At 41.0% G+C, this 21777-nt stretch overlaps 1 protein-coding gene across 2 annotated transcripts in view; it reads left to right on the plus strand.

Moving 5' to 3' along the window:
- The window catches only part of cep112 (centrosomal protein 112), a 531702-nt gene that overhangs the window by 405359 nt on the left and 104566 nt on the right, over window positions 1-21777 (plus strand). For both annotated transcript variants that reach the window (XM_073026401.1, XM_073026402.1), the window contains exon 22: window positions 1044-1106. In XM_073026401.1, the coding sequence (XP_072882502.1) occupies window positions 1044-1106 (63 nt within the window). The remainder of the gene's footprint in view (window positions 1-1043; window positions 1107-21777) is intronic.

Here is a 21777-nt window from a genome sequence, read left to right on the forward strand (position 1 = left end):
TTGCACAAAAGAACAGGGAGTGGAATTAATTGGATACCATTTCCAAAGAGTGGATACATGCAGAATGGGTGGAATGGTATCCCTGCACACTGTGTGATTCTGTCATTATGATATTGCGCCTGAGGTCATTGTGCAAAATGGAGTCCTAATCAGAACAAGGAAGGATCAGACAGTCACCTAACCAAGCTACGCAAGCACACAAGAGGAACAGAAACTTGAGAGCTCTCCCTCTCAGTTGAGTGGCCGTGGATGTTGGTCAATGAGAAAGGGAGAAATGTAACAATATTTTAAAATCTGATTTATTTTTTGTTTTAAAAATGAAGTTCACAATGATCACTAAATCTTTGTTTTGCAACTGCATTTTCAAAATATATTCAATTACCAGTTGTGTGCTGAAATGCTAAAAAAAAATGTTGGCAGTAATTATATTTAATGGCTTTACTGCAAAAAGGTGGAGTACGGTTTTGCTAATGACCACATTTACAGTAAGTGCACAAGCTCTTTGAAGTTCCAAGAGCACTTTGCTTCTCTGCTCTGTATTAGAGAATGTTCTTGCTTCTTCCCTAGGGTGGAATTGGCTTTGCACCTTCTTTAACATTTTTTTTCTTTTTCAGTTCTTTCCACCTCCCCTCCTCTCACTGCTCCGAGCCTCTTCTTAAAACATCATCTGGCACTCTAAAGCATACGTGTCATATTGTACCTTCACAGTGTTCATCAGAGCATGTGTTTCTGTTTTTACTAAGGTGAAGTCATTCTGATAAACTTTATGCTGTCATTTTTCATCCAGAAAGTCCTTTATGTTTTCTAATAATTGGCAACAGAGGTAGATTTTTCCTTTCAAGTGATGAGTAGTTGGCTGAAGATCAAAGCAAGGCCCTGTGCTTTTGGCTGCCACAAAGGGGCGTTGGAACTGGCACAGAGCCCAGATCGTAAGTGACAGGCATACCGATTAGGTGCCAAGCAACCTAGGTCAGCAGCGAGTGTCTGTGCACGTTCTTCCTCTTTGCCCATCTCTTGTTACATTTTGCCTTTTGTTTTTACAGACCAGCATCAGGTTGAAGCAGATCGAGAAAGAATACAGCCAGAGGCTCTTAAAGTCTTCACAGGTATGGCCCAGATATTCAGAAAAACTCAGCAAACATGACGAGTTTGTGAAGTGTCAGTAAATCCATTTTAACAAATAATCTTTCCTTAGGAAACACTTTCCCATTTTCAAAATGTCCGCAGACAGTGGTTACATGTTGCAGCCTGTAAGATTAATGTTTTGCTGATTCAGTTCTTTGTCACTGTAATAAAAATAATCAGGCTTTATTTTGCATCTATAAACTTTGTGTTTAAAGCTCAGGAAAAGATATTAGAGGGTGAGATAAAGCTATTATGAAAGCCCTGCTTAGAGTTCACAATTCATTCTCCTTTGCATAGTTTATTGTTGTTGTACAGTAGATCTAATCAGTGGAGATGACAGTAATGGATTAGCCAGCTGCCATCTGCCTGTATCAGTCCACCTTCAAATCAAAAAGCAGCTGGTTTAATCAAAATTTACAGAAACTGCACGGTACTTCCCTTTACACACTGGAAAAAAATTTCCGCAGCCACTTAGTAAGATTTGTTGAGAGCTGATTTCTGACAGTCTGAGATGAAAAATAAAGGATCTTGTATTTTAAATGGCCAGAATGTCTGACAAAAGAGGGAATACCGAGAGGATTTTTATAATTGCAAAACAGTGTCCTAATTAGATTAAGTAGGTGTAGGGGCTTTGTTCATTAAATTCTTTGCATATTGCAACATTCCCCTTACTTAAGTGGTTTTAACCCTTTTCATTCCAGAACAGATTTATGGATTTAAATTTTCATGTTATTAGTAACTTCTTTTTGAATGTGTTCCTTAATATCCCTCTCCTAAAAACACGTTTGAAAGGAAATGCTACAAAATAAAGTATTTCAAAGATCAAGGATCAACCTTATTCTCCATATACATTTACGTGTATTAGGAATTTGCTGTGGTGTGTTGGCACAACCAACAAAAAACAATAACATTCAACAATTATAGGTAGTAAAGAAAAATGTAAAGTCACAGGTTAATGAAGCTAGAGGTTATTTATATCCACTGTTCAAAGTAAATTTATTACCAAAGTATACAGATACTGCCCTGAATTTAATTTTCTACAGGTATTCATAGTAGAATAAAAAAAATACAATGGACCAATGAAAAACTACACACAAACACAAACTGACAAACAACCTATGTGCAAAAGAAGACAATCTCTGCAAATACAAAAGTAAACAAAAAAATAAATAGAGTAACACACACATAATGCTGCAGGAACTCAACAGGTCAGGCAGCATCTATGGAAATAATTAAACAGTTGACATTTCAGGCTGAGGTCCCTCATCAGGACTGGAAGGGAAGGGGGAAGATGCCAGAAGAAGAAGGTGGGAGGAGGGGAAGGACCCAGTTGGGTTGGGGAGGGAGAGATGGTGAGAAGCTGGGAGGTGACAGGTGGAAAGGTAAAGGGCTATTTCTGAATAGAAAGAAATCTGTTAGGAGGGGAGAGTGGGCCATGGGAGAAAGGGAAGAAGGATGGGCATTAGGAGACAGTGATAGGCAGGTAAGGAGAAAGAAAAGGTAGGAGAAGAACCAGAGTGGTGAATGGAAGAAGAAGAGGGAAGAGGAGAGGAAAAATTACCAGAAGTTCGAGAAATCAATGTTCATGCCATCAGGTTGGAGGCTACTCAGATGGAGTATGAGGTGTGGCTCCTCCAACCTGAAGTGGCCTCATGAACTGGCATATCAGAACGGGAGTGGAAATTGCAATTAAAATGTTTGGCCACCAGGAAATCCTGCTTGTTGCTGATGGAGCGAAAGTGCTTGGCAGACATACTGAGAACATGTGTTGTAGAGTCCATGAAAGTGAATCCCATAGGTTGTGGAATAGTGCCTCTCCTGGGTTAATTTCTCTTTCCCCAACTTTCAGTTAAATCTAGGTAGGTGACCTTAAGGCCTGTAATTTGTAGAAGCAGTTATAGTACCAGCTAGAGAATACCAATTAGTTCAATTTAGAAATATTTTTTTGAAACACCCATTCATCGAAACAGATCCATATTGAAATTTGTATTGCATCTGCAGTATGTTTTAAAAAAGTAACACACCTATGAAAAATTCAGGTGACTTGTCATGGCTTGAAATAAATGAAAAGAAGCTACAAAATTGCAATATCGTGAAAATAACGAAATGATTACAAAGGGAGACAGTGATCTGTCCTTATGGTTAAGGGTAAAAGTCTAGGCTGCTGATAAAAGAAGCATTGAAATAGATGTAACTTTTTTAAAATGAATTATTCCTACTCATCTGGCTGCATAGTGTGCCTGTGAATCTGCAAATGTGATATAATTATGACTGTGAACATTGATGCAATAATGAGCCATTAGCTTTCATTGGATAATCCCACTCAGAAAATTAATATCCAGTGCTTAACACCCTTTTAAATATTCACTCTAAACACCTACATAAGAAATAATTTTTATTTCAGAAAGACTTTATTCTTAATAGAAAAATATATATAAAGGAAGAAATAGTGCAAAGAAAACTGTTTATATTCATGATTGTTACATTCAGTAATGTGAACTTCTAAAGAAAATGAAAAATACTCAAATCAACATTGCTTTTAGTATTGTATTGTTCCAAGTAAAAATATTCTTTCCTACTGAAATATATTCACAATGCACTGCAGCCTCCCCCATTTAATTGACGATAAGTTCACTGCCTATGATGTTTTCTCTTAGAGACTGTGCAGAGTGGGCTGTAATACAGTGGATCTGTTCCTGCCATTTCTATTCATCCTGTTAGCACCCATCATCCTCATCCAACACACAGCATGTAAATTGTTAACAGGGCTTTGTGTTGAGGCTTCAAGATGAGTGTCTTTCCAGTAAAAATGCTTCAAAATACATCAGTCAGCCTCTCAGTGCTTGATAGCTATTGCAATTTTATGAATATTTTGATCCCCTGTCACGTAGTTCCAATTTTCCTTTTGTCTAAAATCTATGGAAATTAAAAATGTCTCAGAATACTGTATAGAGCATAAGACATAGGAGCAGAATTAGGCCATTCAATCCATCGAGTCTGCTCCACCATTTCATCATAGCTGATTTATTATTCCACTTAACCCCCATTCTCCTGCCTTCTCCCCATAACTGTGATGCCCTGACTAATCAAGAACTTATCAAACTCTGCTTTAAGTATACCCAATGACTTGGCCTCCACAGCCACCTGTGGAAATGAATTCCACAGACTCACCACCCTCTGGCTGAAGAAATTCTTCCTCATTTCTGGTCTAAAGAGGCGTCCTTCTATTCTGAGTCTGTACCCTCTGGTCATAGACTCTCTCACTACTGGAAATATGCTCTCCACGTCTCCTATGTAAATAGGGGAAGCTGGAGAAAAGCTGTTTAGTTGGCTATCAAATGCCATCGTATCAGATGATAGAGTCCGTTCAATCTACTGTCAACATGGGAAGACAACGCAGTGGAATGGGGGACAGATCTAGTGGGTCGGAGTGGACATTGAAGAAAGGGGGAGGCAGATAGAGAAAGGAGTTCATTTGAAAGGATCTCCCAAAATATATTCAGGCAGATTTTACAATCCAACCGCACATTTAGGTTCAGAGTGTATCGGTAAGGGTTAAATTCCAGACTAGTAAATTAGAGGCCTGGACAAACAACTCAGAGAGGTCCCATCACAGTTGCAAGGGGATTTAACATGTAGTTAATTAAATAATCTAGAATTGGATTTAACAAGTATCAGTACTAGTCATCAAGAAACTACATAATCTTCATAATAGCTTTTCTACTTTATAAATGTCCTTCAGCACAGGAAACCTGCAGGCCTTACCTAGTCTAACCTATATGTGATGGTGGACCCAGTGTTGTTGAGCCTTACTAATGAATAATTTGATTGTCTGAATTAAAGCCTGCTACTTTGTGACATAGTTGAAACAAGTGAAATGAACTATGCAGCATTGATCTAGGCAGTAGATTCAATTGCGGCAAAGTTGCCTCCCAGCTGAATTGACCATACAAAGTCCACTCTGAAACATCTGGCCATTTATCTAAATTAAGAATGCTGGTCCATGAGCTAAACAGGCAAAAGCCTAATACCATTGTTGTACAAACTTTTGATGAATATGCCAGTTTTCTCCATAGCAATCACCAGGTAAGTAATTTCCCACCAGAGAACCAATGCTAGTGTTAGACACAAGTGAGAGGGAGTACCTTGGGAGTGCTTAACATTGCCTCCAAATTCCTTGAAACCTCATGGGCAGCAAGCCATTCATGGTTAAGGAATAATCCTACATAGGGTCATCCACATCAGTCTACTTGAGGGACTGAAGTAACTAAAGGACTGTTGGTCTGTAGACGTCGGGACCTACGTCAGCAGATTTCGTGACACTGAATGTAAAAGATCTGGTTCTGCTGCCTCAATAAGGGATTTCACTTTCTTACTGTGAACTGGAATTGACTTACTACATGTGAACTCGGATCGATCTGCTGCTTGGGATTGGCTTACAGGTGAACTGAATGGATTTGTTGCATGTGCACTGGGATTGTCCGCTGCCTGTACAGAGAATTGATTTGCTGTCTGTGAACTGGGATTGATGTGCAGGTGAACTGAGATGGACCTGCTACCTATAATGGGATTGATCTACAGTTGTACTGAAACTGGTCTACAGTGTGTGAACTGGGATTGATCTACACAGATCTACACTGTCTGTAAACAAACATTGATTTGCTCCTTGTACCTGGGAAATCCACTCCTGCAGGCTGGGATTGATTGCTCCCTGCTGACTGTACAATGGGATTGTTCTGTGCAATTAGATTTATTTGCTGCCCGTGAAGTGGAATTCAGCCGTTAGCTATCAACTAGAGTTGAACTGTTGCCTGTCAACTGGAATTAACCTACTGGCTCAGCACTAGACCAACACTTTGGGTAGTAGGATTGATTTACCTGTGTTCAAGAATTGATCTGGTTTTTGGGACTGATATGCATATTTTCTGAGACTGTGAAATTGCCTGTGTGCTGAAAATAAGCTGTTTTCTGTGCACTGAGATTGATTTGCCAATGTATTTGGAATGATCGTTTGCTGCTGTTCTGGTGCTCAACTTCTGCCTGTGTATTAGCATTGATCAGCTCTCTTTGTTTTTTCTCATGTACTGAAGGTTTTCCATAGACTGCGGACTTCTGTTGATTTGTCTGTGCACTGCGATTGATCTGTTGTATTGGTATTGTTCTGTTGTTGCCTGTGAAGTGAGATTGATCTGATTCTCTGTGTATTATGGTTGCATCTGCACAGGGAGATATTTATGACTATTTCGCTCCCTGTAGTTAATTTGCCCATGAACTGTTACTGTTCTGCTTGCTTTCTGATTGATGTGGCTGTGTACCAGGGTCGATGAAGGGTATAGACAGGGTAAATGCAAACAGGCTTTTTTTCACTGAAGTTGGGTGAGACGAAACTAGAGATCATGGGTTAAGGGTGAAAGGTGAAATGTTTAAGGGGAACATGAAGAGGAACTTCTTCACTCAGGGTGATGAGCATGTGCAATGAGCTGCCAGCAGAAATGGTAGATACTAGTTTGATTTCAATGTTTAAGAGTAATTTTGATAGGTACATGGATGGGAGGGGTATGGAGGGATATGGTCTGGGTGCAAGTCAATGGGAATAAGCAGAATGATAGTTTAGCATTGACTAGATGGACCAAAAGCCCATTTCTATGCTGTAGTGTTCTTTGACTATGTGTTTGGATTAATCAACTTGTACATTTGGGATTGTTTTTACTTCTACTAGGCTTGATCTGGCTGTACAGTAAATGTGTATTGAGACTTGTGTTTTGCATTGATTTACCTGTGTACTTTGAACGAGCCGTATACCGAATTGTATCTACCTTCTGTACTGGAATTGTTCTCTGCATTTGTATGCTGGGATTGTTCTGTTTACTGTGTTCTTGGGCTCTGCTATTTTCTAGAGTTGATTCACTCATGTATTGATGTGACTTGAGACTGATCTGTACCAAGTGCACAGGATTAATCTGCCCTTATACTGGGTCACCCTGCAACAGGATACAGAGGGGTTGAGTCAGTGAGAAGTAACTTGGCAAATGGAGCTCAATGTAGGAAAGTCTGAGGTCACTTTCTTCAGTAGGATGGATCAAAAAGCAGATTATTGGAGAAATGGAGAAAAGTTGCCAATGAATGAAATATAGAGGGATCAAGGTGTTCTTGTACAGTATATGAATCACAGAGTTAGCAGGCAAATGCAGTAAATGGTTAGAAAGGTAAATGTGCTTATTGGCCTCTACTACAAGGGATTTGGAATTTAGAAATAGAGAAGTATTATTACAGTTGTATGGTGGGGCCACACCTGTAGAACTGCATATTTTTGATCTTCTCACTTAAGAAAGGTTATACTAAGCTTGGGAGGCAGTCAAAAGCAATCACTTAACTGATGAGCAGCTAAAGAAGTTGAATCTATATTCTTCAGAGTTTAGAAGAATGAAGGGTAATCATATCGAAATATACAAGATTCTAAGGGGGTGTTGAGATGGTTCTGCTAGTGAGAGTGTGTCAAACACTTCCCATGTACAGTACATCGTCAGAAGATCGGGGGTGATCACTTAAGCATGAAGTACACTGGAACTGCTCATAGAAGGAGGTGAATCCCTGAAATTTTCTCGCCCAGAGGGTTATTGGGGATATTTAAACAGGAGTTGAAGGATTGGAGAACAGAGGGCACTGGGGAACAGTAGGGGCCTGGGAAATGTGCCGTAATGATAATGAATGGTGGGACAGACTTGAGGAGCCTGGTGGCCAACTCCTGCTGCTTCTTTGTGTTGTAGTATGCGGTTCTGTTGTGTGGGGACTGGAGTTCATTAGTTGCCTTCACACTGGGATTTTTCTTTTGCCTGTTTGTATTACATTTGCTGTTACTAAGGATGCCAACCCTTGATTTCCTATACAGTATAATCTGACAGGTTGACGGCATATTTACTGGGATGAAATTTCTTGTGTACTGGGATCATTCCATCCCTTTACACAAGAGAGTCTATAGATGCTGAAATCCATAGTAACACACACAAAGTGCTGGAGGAACATAGTAGGTCAGGCAGCATCAATGGAGGGGAATAAGGAATTCCATTTCTTTATTTGCTTTGGGTCTGAGTTGCTGTCTGTACATTGGGATTGAACTTCTATGTACTGGGATTGCTTTTGATGTGCTCCAGAGTTATCCTGTGCCCTTTGTCCTGGGGTTGAGTGATGTGGTGACGTTGTACTAGGTGCAATGAAATTTATCTGCATCACCGTTCTGTGATTGTTCGGTAACCTGTCCTACTACCAATAACAGGATTGTTCTGTTGCCTGTATACCTGGATTGTTCTGTTGTTCTCTTTCTGGGATTGATCTGATTTTCTGCTGCCTGTGCATTAAGCTTATTTTGCTTTCTGTGTTCTGAATGGAACTGCTGCCTTCATATTGGGATTGATCTGTGTGCTGGGATGGCTGTGTTTCTGGTGTTATTCATGAGTCCCAAGTTATTGTCAGTTCTTTATTCTGCTGCCTTTGTTCTAGGTTTGATTTCAATACTTACTGGGATCGATCTGTTCCCTGCTGCATTGATGTTGATCGATGCATAAACTCTAATAATGAGAATGTACGAGTAGACTATCAGCTCCAGGTGTCTACTTTGCCATTCAGTGAATTCACAGCCGAACTTTTACCTCGGTGCCACTTTCCTGTTCTAAACTATCCTTTGATTCCATCATATCTAAAAACATGACATTTTCTATCTTGAACATATTGAATGACTGAGCTTACAAAGCCCTCTTGGATAGGTAATTTCAAAGACTTACTACCTTCTGGGTGAAGAAGTTTGTTCTCATTTCAGTCTGGAATGGTAGACCCTTAATTTTGAAACTGACGGTGGAAAATGACTCTCCAGCCACAGACCTTGCCTGTATCCATGCTGTCGAGTGCTGAAGAATTTTCTATGTTTCTGGAAAATCACCTGAAGTTAAAAGTATAATGTAAATGTATCCAGTTTGCTTAATCTCTCCTCATGGAAGCCTCATTCCATGAATCAATCTGTAAACTATTACAACAATGTCTCCATCACTATATTCATTCTTCGTTAAGAAGACCAAACCTGTTCATCATATAGTATACCAGGTGTATCTCACCAGGACCCAATGTAACTGGAGCAAGACAGTATATTCTTACACTTGTTTACTCCTGAAATGTGGGTCAACATACCATTCACCTTCCAAATTGCTTGTGGCACCAGTGTATTAACTTCCAGTGATCTATTTGAGCATGAATACCTTTCAGTCTTTCATCATTCAAAATATATGGGCATTTTATTTTTTCTACCAAAGTAGGTGAACTCACATTCTCCACATTTATCCATCTGTTAGATCCTCATCCATTCACTTAGTCAATTTAAAATGTTTGAACCCTTTCTTCATCTTTCTCATTATGTACGTTGACACCTAGCTTTGTGTGTTCAGAAAATTTGGATATGTTACCCTTGGTTCCCTCATCGTAATCATTAAACTGGATGCTGATCAATTGAAATTTCAGCACTGATACCTGTGTTATCCCACTAGTCAGAGTCTACCAACCTCAAGATGATCCATTTATTCTATCCCAATCAATTCTCAATCCATAATTAGTAATACACAAAATGCTGAAGGAACTCAGTAGGTCTGGCAGCATCTACCGAAGGAAATGAATAGCCGGCATTCATCATGATGTCCTGCAGTACTTGTGTTGCCGTACTTGGTGCTGGGATTGATCTGTATGTGTACTGGGTTGACTGCTAGTATTTCAGATAGACCTGCTGTATTCAAGATTGTTTATTGTCAATCTTCAGTACACAAGTGTAAAAGGGATTGAAGTGATTGAGTGAGTGAGCAATTTCATGTTCCTGGCTGTCAATATCTCTGAGGATCTAACCTAGTCCCAACATATCGATACAGCTATAAAGAAGGCAAGACAGTTATGTTTCATCAAGAGTTTGAGAAGATGTGGTTTGTCACCTAAAACACTCAAAATCTTCTACAGAGAGGGAGGGGGCTTCTGCACACAATTGAAGTAAGCTGCAGAGAGTTGTAAACTTAGTCAGCTCCATCAAGGGTACTAGCCTCCATATGACACCTTCTAGGAGCAGTGCTTTAGAAAGGCAGCGTTCATCAGTAAGGGCCCCATCACCCAGGACATGCCCTCTTCTCATTGCTACCATCAGGAAGGAGATACAGAAGCCTGAAGGCACACACTCAGCGATTCAGGAACATCCTCTCCTCTGCCATCCGATTTCTAAATGGACATTGAACCGATGAACACTACCTCACTACTTTTTTTATTTCTGTCTTGCACTACTTAATTTAACTATTTAATATACATATACTTCAGATTTTTTGTATATTTATCATGTATTGCATTGTACCTCTGCTGCAAAGTTATCAAATTTCATGTGGGTGATAGTAAACCTGATTCTGATTCTGTACTCCAGATCCATTGCAAGCATAACAAAACACAATAAGCATAAAGAACACAATAAAAAAACCAAGAAATACAGTAAATATAAATATCAAAAGAATCCTATAGTACACAATGTACAAGCAACTGTTTAAAAAAAGAATGATTGTATGCACATAAAATAATGCTAGGTGATGTGTATGTAATGGTCCTCTGCCTGTGTTAGGGTGGATCTGGAGCCTGTGTATTGGACAGGCCTTATGAATGTGCACCAGGATTGGGATTGAACTGCTGCCAGTGTACTGAGAGTCATCGCCTGTCTGTGAACTGGGATTGATCTGCTGCCAGTCCACTGAAGCTGATCTGCTGCCTGTGTACTGGGATTGATCTGCTGCCTTTGTTTTGGGATTCATCAGTTTATCTGCTGCGTTTGTACCGGAATTGATCTGCTATCTATGTATACAGTGTGTCAAATTGCATGTGCACTTGGATTGCACATCTGACTGTACAATGATTGATCTGCAGTGTACTGGCATTGATCTGCTGCCAGTGCACTGTGGTATTGTCTTGCTGCCTCTGTTCTGTTTTCTGCCCTGCCCATCCACTGTGATTCATCTGTTGCCTCATCATTGTGATTCATCTTCAGCTCAAGTACTGGGATTGGCCTGTCTGTTCACTGTGATTGAACCATTCCCTTTCTGAAACTAGTACATTGGATTCCATTAATGGGGCCATCAGTTAATTGGAGCAGCCGTTTACTTGAAACAACTCTTAAAGAACAAAAAGTAATTGAGAAAATAAACAGATTCCCTTTGTTTATTTGGGACACTGTGCTGCTTAATTGGGACAGGAGACTGTTTCTGAACAGTTTCTAACTAGCGTCAGCCGTTGGCACTTGTGTGACCATTATACACTACATCATTGTTAGAGCAGGGGGTTTGAAATAGCATCAGTTGCATATGTTTGTATTCAAAAAGAAGTGATTTTTGTCACTGATAATTGGCAAGAAATGAGCAGTAAGACAATTCAGAACTGTTTTACTCACTGCAGTTTCAAGTATTCAGGCTTGAAGATGCCAGAAACAGCCAGGAGTGAAAATGAAATGATTTCACTACTTCAACAAATTAGGAACCACAAAGAATTAAGCTATTGACAATCATCTTGAATGTTACAATAAAAATGAAGATTTGGAGGGTGCCAAAATGGGATTAATTTTGTTCTCTTTTCAGTGGGGATGTTGTAATATTTATGGACTAGGATTGCTCTTGTTTCTGTTTATAGCGAATTATCTTCAGCCTGTGAGCTGGATATGCTCTGGTGTTCCTAGAGTCATGGAGCTATACAATATGGATGCATACCTGTTTTCCGCTTATCTAGCCCCAATTTCTTACCAATGTCCCATATTCCTTGAGCCCCATCCCTTCATGTACCTATCCAAGTGCTGCTTAAATGATAATATTGAACCTATCTCAACCACCTCCTCTGGCAGCTCATTCCGTATACTCACCACCCTCTGTGTGAAAAAGTTGCCTCTCTGGTCCCTTTTAAATCTTTCCCCTTTCACCCTAATTATGGTCTGCTTTACCCTGGGGGAAACATCCACCTTATCTATCCCAAGGTCTCCAGTCTTTCTATAGGGATTGGCATCTGCCATCTCGTTGAGATTGTACAGCTGACCGAATGCTTGGGTTGATCCATTGTGTACTGGCACTTACCTGCTGCAGTGTATGAGTCCCTTGCTTATGTACTATCATTGAACTAGAATAAAGCATGGAGTACTGTGTACAGTTTTAGTCACCCTATTATAGACCATAAGATATAGGAGCAGAAGCAGGCTATTTGGCCCATCAAGTCTGCTCCGCATTCAGTCATGGGCTGACCCAATACTTCCAGTCATCCCTGCTCCCCTGCCTTCTCCCCATACCCTTTGATGCCCTGGCTAATCAAGAACCTATCTACCTCTGCCTTAAATGCAACCAATGACTTGGCCTCCACAGCCACTCGTGGCAACAGTCCACAGATTTACCACCCTCTGACTAAAGTAATTTCTCTGCAGCTCTCTTCTAAATGGCCTTTTAACATTCGGATTGTTTCTATGAGATCCCCCCTCATTCTACTGAACTCCAGGGAATACAGCCCAAGAGCTTCCAGATATTCCTCATACAGTAACCCTTTCATTCCTGGAACCATTCTGAAAAACCTTCTCTGAACCCTCTCCAATGTCAGTATATCCTTTCTAAAATAAGGAGCCAAAAACTGCACACAATACTCCAAGTGTGGTCTCATGAGTGCCTTATAGAGCCTCAACATTTCAGGCTGTTATATTCTATACCTCTAGCAATGAATGCCAACATTGCATTTGCCTTCTTCACAACCGACTCAACCTGGAGGTTAACCTTTAGGGTATCTTGCACAAGGACTCCAAAGTCCCTTTGCATCTCTGCATTTTGAATTCTCTCCCCATCGAAATAATAGTCTGCCCATTTTATTTCTTCCACCAAAGTGCATGACCATGCATTTTCCAACATTGTATTTCACTTGCCAGTTCTTTGCCCATTCCTCTAAACTATCTGAGTCTCTCTGCAGGCTCTTTGTTTCCTCAACACTACCCACTCCTCCACCTATCTTTGTATCATTGGCAAATGTAGCCACAAATCCATTAATCCCATTGACATACTTTATAAAAAGCAGCGGTCCCAACACTGATCCCTATGGAACTCCACTGTTAACCCACAGCCAGCCAGAATAGGATCCCTTTATTCCCATTCTCTGTTTTCTGCTAAGCAGCCTCATGTGCGGCACCTTGTCAAACGCCTTCTGAAAATCCAAGTAAACCATGTCTACTGCATCTCCTTTGTCTACCCTGCTTGTAGTTTCCTCAAAGAATTTCAGGTTTGTCAGGCAGGACTTTTCTTTCAGGAAACCATGATGGCTTTGGCCTATCTTGTCATGTGCCTCCAGGTACTCCATAATCTCATCCCTAACAATCGATTCCAACAACTTCCTAACCACTGATGTCAGGCAAACAGATCTATAATTTCCTTTCTGCTGCCTCCTACCCTTCTTAAATAGCAGAGTAACATTTGCAATTTTCCAGTTATCTAGTACAATGCCAAAATCTATCAACCCTTGAAGATTATCATTAATGCCTCTGCAGTCGCTCCAGCTACTTCCTTCAGAACCTGAGGGTGCATTCCATCAGGTCTAGGAGATTTATCCACCCTCAGACCATTAAGCTTCCTGAGCAACTTCTCAGTCGTAATTATCATTGCACAAGCCTCACTTCCCTGACACTCTTGAATGTCCAGTATACTGAAGACGTCTTCCACTGTGAAGACTCATGCAAAATATGCATTCAGTTCCTCTGCCATCTCTGGATCTCTCATTACAATATCTCCAGAATCATTTTGTATTGGTCCTATATCTCCCCTCGACTCTCTTTTACCCCTTATATACTTAAAAAAGCTTTTAGTATCTTCTTTGATATTAGTCAACGGCTTCCTCTCATAATTCATCTTTTCCTTCCAAATTTCCTTGTATGCCCTCTCTTTTGCTTTTACTTTGGCTCTGACTTCACTTGTCAGCCACGGTAGTGTCCTTCTTCCCTTTGAAGATTTCTTCTTATTTGGAATATATCTGTCTTGCACTTCCAATATTTTTCGCAAAAATTCCAGCCATTGCTGCTGTGCTGTCCTTCCTGCAAACGTCCCTTTCCAGTCAACTTCAGCCAGTTCCCCTTTCATGCCATTGTAATTTCCTTTATCCACTGAAATACCCACACATTGGATTTTATTTTTTCCCTCTCAAATTTCAATGTGAACTCGATCATATTGTGATCATTGTTCCCTAAGGATTCCTTCACCTTAAGCTCTCTTATCACCTCTAGATCATTGCACAACACCCAATCCAGCACAGCTGATCCCCTAGTGAGCTCAACAACAAGCTGGTCTAAAAAGCCAACCCTTAGACATTCTACAAATTCTCTCTCTTGAGGTCCAGTACTGACCTGGTTTTCCCAATCCACTTTCATGTTAAAATCCCCAATGATTATCATGACATTGCCTTTCTGACACACCTTTTCTACCTCCTGCTGTAATTTGTAATCCACATCCCAGCTGCTGTTTGGAGGCCTGTATACACTGCCATTAGGGTCCTTTTACCCTTGCCATTTCTGAACTCAACCCATAGAGACTCTCCACCTTCCGATCCAATGTCATCCCTTTCCAATGATTTAATATTATTTCTTATACACAGAGCCACGCCATCCCCTCTGCCTACTAACCTACCTTTCCGATATACCATATATTATAATCATATATCAATCACAGCACGGAAACAGGCCATCTCGGCCCTCCTAGTCCGTGCCGAACTCTTAATCTCACCTAGTCCCACCTACCCGCACTCAGCCCATAACCCTCCACTCCTTTTCTGTCCATATACCTATCCAATTTTACCTTAAATGACACAACTGAACTGGCCTCTACTACTTCTACAGGAAGCTCATTCCACACAGCTATCACTCTCTGAGTAAAGAAATACCCCCTCGTGTTTCCCTTAAACTTTTGCCCCCTAACTCTCAAATCATGTCCTCTCATTTGAATCTCCCCTACTCTCAATGGAAACAGCCTATTCACGTCAACTCTATCTATCCCTCTCAAAATATTAAATACCTCGATCAAATCCCCCCTCAACCTTCTACGCTCCAATGAATAGAGACCTAACTTGTTCAACCTTTCTCTGTAACTTAAGTGCTGAAACCCAGGTAACATCCTAGTAAATCATCTCTGCACTCTCTCTAATTTATTGATATCTTTCCTATAATTCGGTGACCAGAACTGTACACAGTATTCCAAATTTGGCCTTACCAATGCCTTGTACAATTTTAACATTACATCCCAACTTCTGTACTCATTGCTCTGATTTATAAAGGCCAGCGTTCCAAAAGCCTTCTTCACCACCCTATCTACATGAGACTCCACCTTCAGGGAACTATGCACTGTTATTCCTAGATCTCTCTGTTCCACTGCATTCCTCAATGCCCTACCATTTACCCTGTATGTTCTATTTGGATTATTCCTGCCAAAATGTAGAACCTCACACTTCTCAGCTTTAAACTCCATCTGCCAACTTTCAGCCCATTCTTCTAACCGGCATAAATCTCCCTGCAAGCTTTGAAAACCCACCTCATTATCCACAACACCTCCTACCTTAGTATCATCGGCATACTTACTAATCCAATTTACCACTCCATCATCCAGATCATTTATGTATATTACAAACAACATTGGGCCCAAAACAGATCCCTGAGGCACCCCGCTAGTCACCGGCCTCCATCCCGATAAACAATTATCCACCACTACTCTCTGGCATCTCCCATCTAGCCACTGTTGAATCCATTTTAATACTCCAGCATTAATACCTAACGACTGAACCTTCTTAACTAACCTTCCATGTGGAACTTTGTCAAAGGCCTTGCTGAAGTCCATATAGACTACATCCACTGCCTTACCCTCGCCAACATTCCTCGTAACTTCTTCAAAAAATTCAATAAGGTTTGTCAAACATGTCCTTCCACGCACAAATCCATGCTGGCTACTCCTAATCAGATCCTGTCTATCCAGATAATTATAAATACTATCTCTAAGAATACTTTCCATTAATTTACCCACCACTGATGTCAAACTGACAGGTCTATAATTGCTAGGCTTACTTCTAGAACCCTTTTTAAACAATGGAACCACATGAGCAATACGCCAATCCTCCGGCACAATCCCCGTTTCTAATGACATCTGAAAGATCTCCATCAGAGCTCCTGCTATCTCTACACAAACTTCCCTCAAGGTCCTGGGGAATATCCTGTCAGGATCCGGAGATTTATCCACTTTTAAATTTCTTAAAAGCGCCAGTACTTCCACCTCTTTAATTGTCATAGGTTCCATAACTTCCTTACTTGTTTCCCACACCTTACACAATTCAATATCCTTCTCCTTAGTGAATACCGAAGAGAAGAAATAGTTCAAAATCTCTCCCATCTCCCTCGGCTCCACACATAGCTGACCACCCTGATTCTCTAAGGGACCAATTTTATCCCTCACTATCCTCTTGCTTTTAATATAACTGTATTCTTGGACATTTGGCTCCCAATGGCAGCAATCCTTTAGCCAAGTTTCAGAGATGGCCACAACATCATATTTGCCCATCTGTAGCTGAATTTCAAGATCGTCCATTTTATTCCCTATGCTGCGTGCATTTAAATGCAACACTCACAGTCCAGTATTTGTTGCTTTCTGTTTTAACTGCACCACGCCTCTATTGCCCTGTAACTCGTGCTACTGGCTTTGATTAAGCCTCATCTCCTGCCTGTTCTTTCTATAATCTCTGTTGCACGCTATCCTTGATTTATTTCTGTTTTCCCCTTCCTCAGCCCTATCACTCCAGTTCCCATGCCCTTGCCAAATTAGTTTAAACCCTCCCTAACAGCAGTATTAAATGTGCCCGGTAGGATAGTGGACCCCTTTGGGTTCAGGTGTAACCCGTCCTTTTTGTACAGGTTGTACCTCCTCCAGAAGAGGCCCCAATGATCCAGGAACCTGAAGCCCTGCCCCCTACACCACTCTCAGCCACACAGTAATATGCCTGATCATGCTATTCTTGCACTTGCTAGCACGTAGAACAGGCAGTAATCCTGAGCTTACTACCCTAGAGGTCCTGCCTTTCAGCTTCCTACCTAACTCCTTGAATTCTCTCTTCAGGACCTCCTCCCTTTTTCTACCTATGTTATTGGTACTAATGTGTACCAGGACTTCTGGCTGTTCACCCTCTCCCTTCATAATATTCTGCACCTGATCTGAGACATCCCATACCCTGGCACCTGAGAGGCACACACCATGTGGCTATCTCTATCAGGCTGACAGAACCTCCTGTCTGTTCCCCTCACTATGGAATCCCCTATGGCTACCACATTCTTCATCTTCCTCTTTCCCTTCTGGATCACGGAACCAGGCTCAGTGCCAGAGACCCGATCGCCGTGGTCATCTTCTGTCAGGTCATCTCCCTCAATGGCATCCAAAATGAGATAACGATTACTGAGGCGGATGGCCACAGGGGTGCTCTCTACTATCTGAGCTCTTCCACTCGCTTCCCTGACCGTCACCCACTCATCTAACTCCTGCAGCCTCGAGGTGACTAACTCTCTGTAGCTCCTCTCTATCTCCTGTTCACTCTCCCTAATAAGCTATAGGTCATCGAGTCACAGCTTCAGATCCGTAACATGGTCTCTCAGGAGCTGCATCTCGGTGCACCTGGTGCAGGCGTGGCCATCTGGGTGACTGGAAGGTACCCAGGATTCCCACATCCAACACCCAGAGCAAATACTAACCCTACTGACATGCTCACTATTCCTCAAAAAAATGCAAAGAAAAACCAAAAATGAAGTCCACTTAGAAAATACATTATCAAACTGGAGAGGGTGCCAAAGAGATTTACAGAGATACTGCCAACGCTATATGTTGTGAATTGTAAGGTGAATCTTTATTCCTTGGAGCATAGGAGAATGAAGGGTGGGTGTTATATGTTTATAAAATCATGAGGGCTATGATTAACATGGATGGTTGCAATCTTTTCCTCAGGGTTGGGAAATCCAAAACAGCTGGGCGCAGTTACAAGATTTGAGGGAAGAGATTTAGAGACGTAATTTGCAACATTTAAGATGTACCTGGAGGGGAAGGGCTGAACACAGGAGTATAGCAGGGAGGATGCTGTGGCTGATATACAGTAGGTGGACTGAAGGACCTTTTCTGTACTCTATCACTAATCTACAGAATAATCAATAAATCTGACACCATTGCATTGGTACTGTCAGATTCACAAGTTTTGGAGACTATTGGGTGCTACTCCTATTTATACTTAAACACAGTCATGTAATAAATTTTCCAGTGAGTTTACAGACAGCAAGAGATATATGAGCATCCTGGAACCTGCCTCTGGCCACAAACCTACCCATATTCTTAACTCTGGCATTCCAGATTTCAACCCTGCCCGAGGCTGCTGACTTCAGCCCCAGGTACATTCCAGATCCCCAATCCCCAATCCCAGGTCGCACACCCTATCCACACTCTGGACTTCTAGCTCATGTTCCTAACTAAAGGGTGAGTCAGATACCAGACCTTAAGGATCTCCCAAAATCAATTGCTGGATTAAGGGAGTTTTGGATTACTGCTGGTTTATTGGGCTAGGCCTACTGCCTGTGTCCTGGGATTGGTCTGCTGCCTGTGAACTTGGACTAAACTGCTGTCTTTGCAGTTGGATTAGTCTAATATCTGTGAATCTGGATCAATTTCCTTGCTGTCTTTTGGAATTGTTTTATTGCGCATGTCCTAGACTTAATATGATGCTTATGCATTGGTAACAATTGGCTTATTAAACCCGCTTGTACACTGGGACTGAATTGTTATTTACGTGATGTGGTTCATTTCTTGCCAAACTGTATACATTAATCTGCTGTCTGCATATTCGGATTGATGTAGAATTGATTTATTGAGGGTTCAGGGATTGATTTGGTGCCTGTGTATATTTAGATTGATCTTCTGCCTTTGAATGGAATTGATTTGATAGCTGTTAACTGTGCAATGGGATTAACAGATTGGAAGGTGTTGCTCTTTAAAGGGAACTCATGTCCTTGTAACAAGAATTACTGAAAGTTAACATGTGTCTGTTAATGTAATGCTGTAAATTAATTTGCTGCATGTGAACTTGGATTAATCTAATGCCTGTGCCCTGGTCTTGATTACCTATCCAGCTACCCGTCAACTGGGATTGATTGACACCCTGTATACTTGGAGTGACTCATTACCTGTGAACTGGGTTTAGCTTTTTCCTCTATGTGACGATTAGGATACTTCTTGTCTTCTAGTATTTGTTTAAAAAATGCTCACATTGTTCTGTTCCCTGTGAACTAGGACAGACCCATTCATTACCTGTGAAGCAGACTGATTTTCTGTTTGCAATATATCTACTACCTTGTATCAATGTATTAGGATCATTCTCTGTATTGGGATTTTCTTCTTGCTTACCTATTGAGATTGATTTGAGACCCGAGGCCTGGGATTCTTCTTCTCTGTATTTATATATCAGCTGCCTTTTTATTCAAAGTCTTTACCTGAATTCAGTTTTTTTCCTGTGATTTGTAGTATGCCTGCTTGTGCGTTGGAATTACTGACTACCTGTGTTTTGCTTCTGCTCTATTGCCCATGAGCGGGGGATTCAAGTGTTGTGTGCCAATGACCGTCTTGGGATTAAAGTGTTGTATGGGAACAGGCATCGATCCTGTTCCTACAGAAAGGGTTAGTCTGCCACTTGTGAATGGAGTTGGTCTGCTGCCTCTATATAAGGATTAAACTAAGGCAATAATGGAACTCGTGCCTTTTTAAAAAGATGAGTGTGCTGCCTGTGTAGTGGGTTTAATCAACTACCTGATTACTAGTTTTGTAAACTAGGATTGTTCTGGTGACTTAAAAACTAGGACTGATCTATCTGTGGATTTGGATTAGTCTGCTACCTTTCACTTGGGATTAATTTGCTCCCTATATTTTGGGATTGGTTGCTGCTTGCATCCTGGAATCTAACTGCACATGTACAGAGACTGAACATTAGGACTGATGGATCCATTGGACTGGAATTGTTCCATTGTCTCTTTACTGGGATTGAAGAGCCATCTGAAATACCAAGAAGCCAAGGGTCTAGCGAGAATGAGGAACGGATGAAAATAAATAATATTTATAATTAGAAATACTGTTAAATCCAGTGAATTTCAGACTCTAAGATCAACATTCCAGCATTTTAAAAGCAATACCTGTGGAATTATGATTGCTTTGGTTGTTGTCTTCCAAATCCTTTTTATATTCTGGAATTGTACCTGTTAAGTGAAGGTTAGCAAAGAAGGAAAAGAGAAATCATGGAACTACTGACCTTTCAGCCTAATGTCACTGGAGAAAATGCTGCAATATGACTGAGGGATGTTATAACAGAACACATAGTAAACAGAAGTAGGACTAAACAGAGAACTGGTGTAGATTTGTGAAAGGAGAATCACATTTGACTAATTGACTGGGAGGTCTTTGAAGATATGACTAATGGAATAGATAGGAGAAGCTGTGGATGTGGTGCTTTGGATTTTCAAAAGCTCCCACCAGAAGATTGCCTGGCAAGGTTTGACCATGCAGAATTAGAAATAATTTATGGACTCAGAATTGGTTATCTGGAATCCTAGAATAAGTGCTGTGGCTTAATGATCCATATTAAAAATTTGGCTGAAAGGACTGAATGTTATATTTCTGAGCTTACTGTTGATATACAGCTAGATGGGATTGAGAGTCAAGAGGACGATATAAAGAGGCTTCAGAAAGATGCAGACAAGCTAAATAGATAGATAGATAGATAGATACTTTATTCATCCCCATGGGGAAATTCAACATTTTTTCCAATGTCCCAAACACTTATTGTAGCAAAACTAATTAACGGTACATACAATACTTAACTCAGTATAAATATGATATGCATCTAAAATCACCCTCTCAAAAAAACATTAATAAATAGCTTTTAAAAAGTTCTTAAATAGTTTACTAAAATACATTGAATGGTAACGTAAGCTCAGTCCTAACCCTGGCACTTTAACATATCTTACCCCTGGCGGTTGAATTGTAAAGCCGAATGGCATTGGGGAGTAATGATCTCTTCATCCTGTCTGAGGAGCATTGCATCGATAGCAACCTGCCGCTGAAGCTGCTTCTCTGTCTCTGGATGGTGCTATGCAGAGGATGTTCAGGGTTTTCCATGATTGACCGTAGCCTACTCAGCGCCCTTCGCTCTGCTACCGATGTCATACGCTCCAGTTCTGTGCCCACGACAGAGCCCGCCTTCCTTACCAGCTTATTAAGACGTGAGGCGTCCCTCTTATTAATGCTGCCTCCCCAACACGCCACCACAAAGAAGAGGGCGCTCTCCACAACTGACCTATAGAACATCTTCAGCATCTCACTACAAACATTGAATGACGCCAACCTTCTAAGGAAGTACATTCGACTCTGTGCCTTCCTGCACAAGGCATCTGTGTTGGCAGTCCAGTCTAGCTTCTCGTCTAACTGCACCCCCAGATACTTGTGGGTGGACAAAAACAAGGTAGATAGAATATAATGTAGAAAAATATGAAATTATCCACATTGCTGTACAAAGTGGAACACAAACCTGTTTGAA

Source organism: Hemitrygon akajei, chromosome 22 (genome assembly GCF_048418815.1).
Source record: "Hemitrygon akajei chromosome 22, sHemAka1.3, whole genome shotgun sequence".
In the NCBI taxonomy this organism is placed as follows: Eukaryota; Metazoa; Chordata; class Chondrichthyes; order Myliobatiformes; family Dasyatidae; genus Hemitrygon; species Hemitrygon akajei.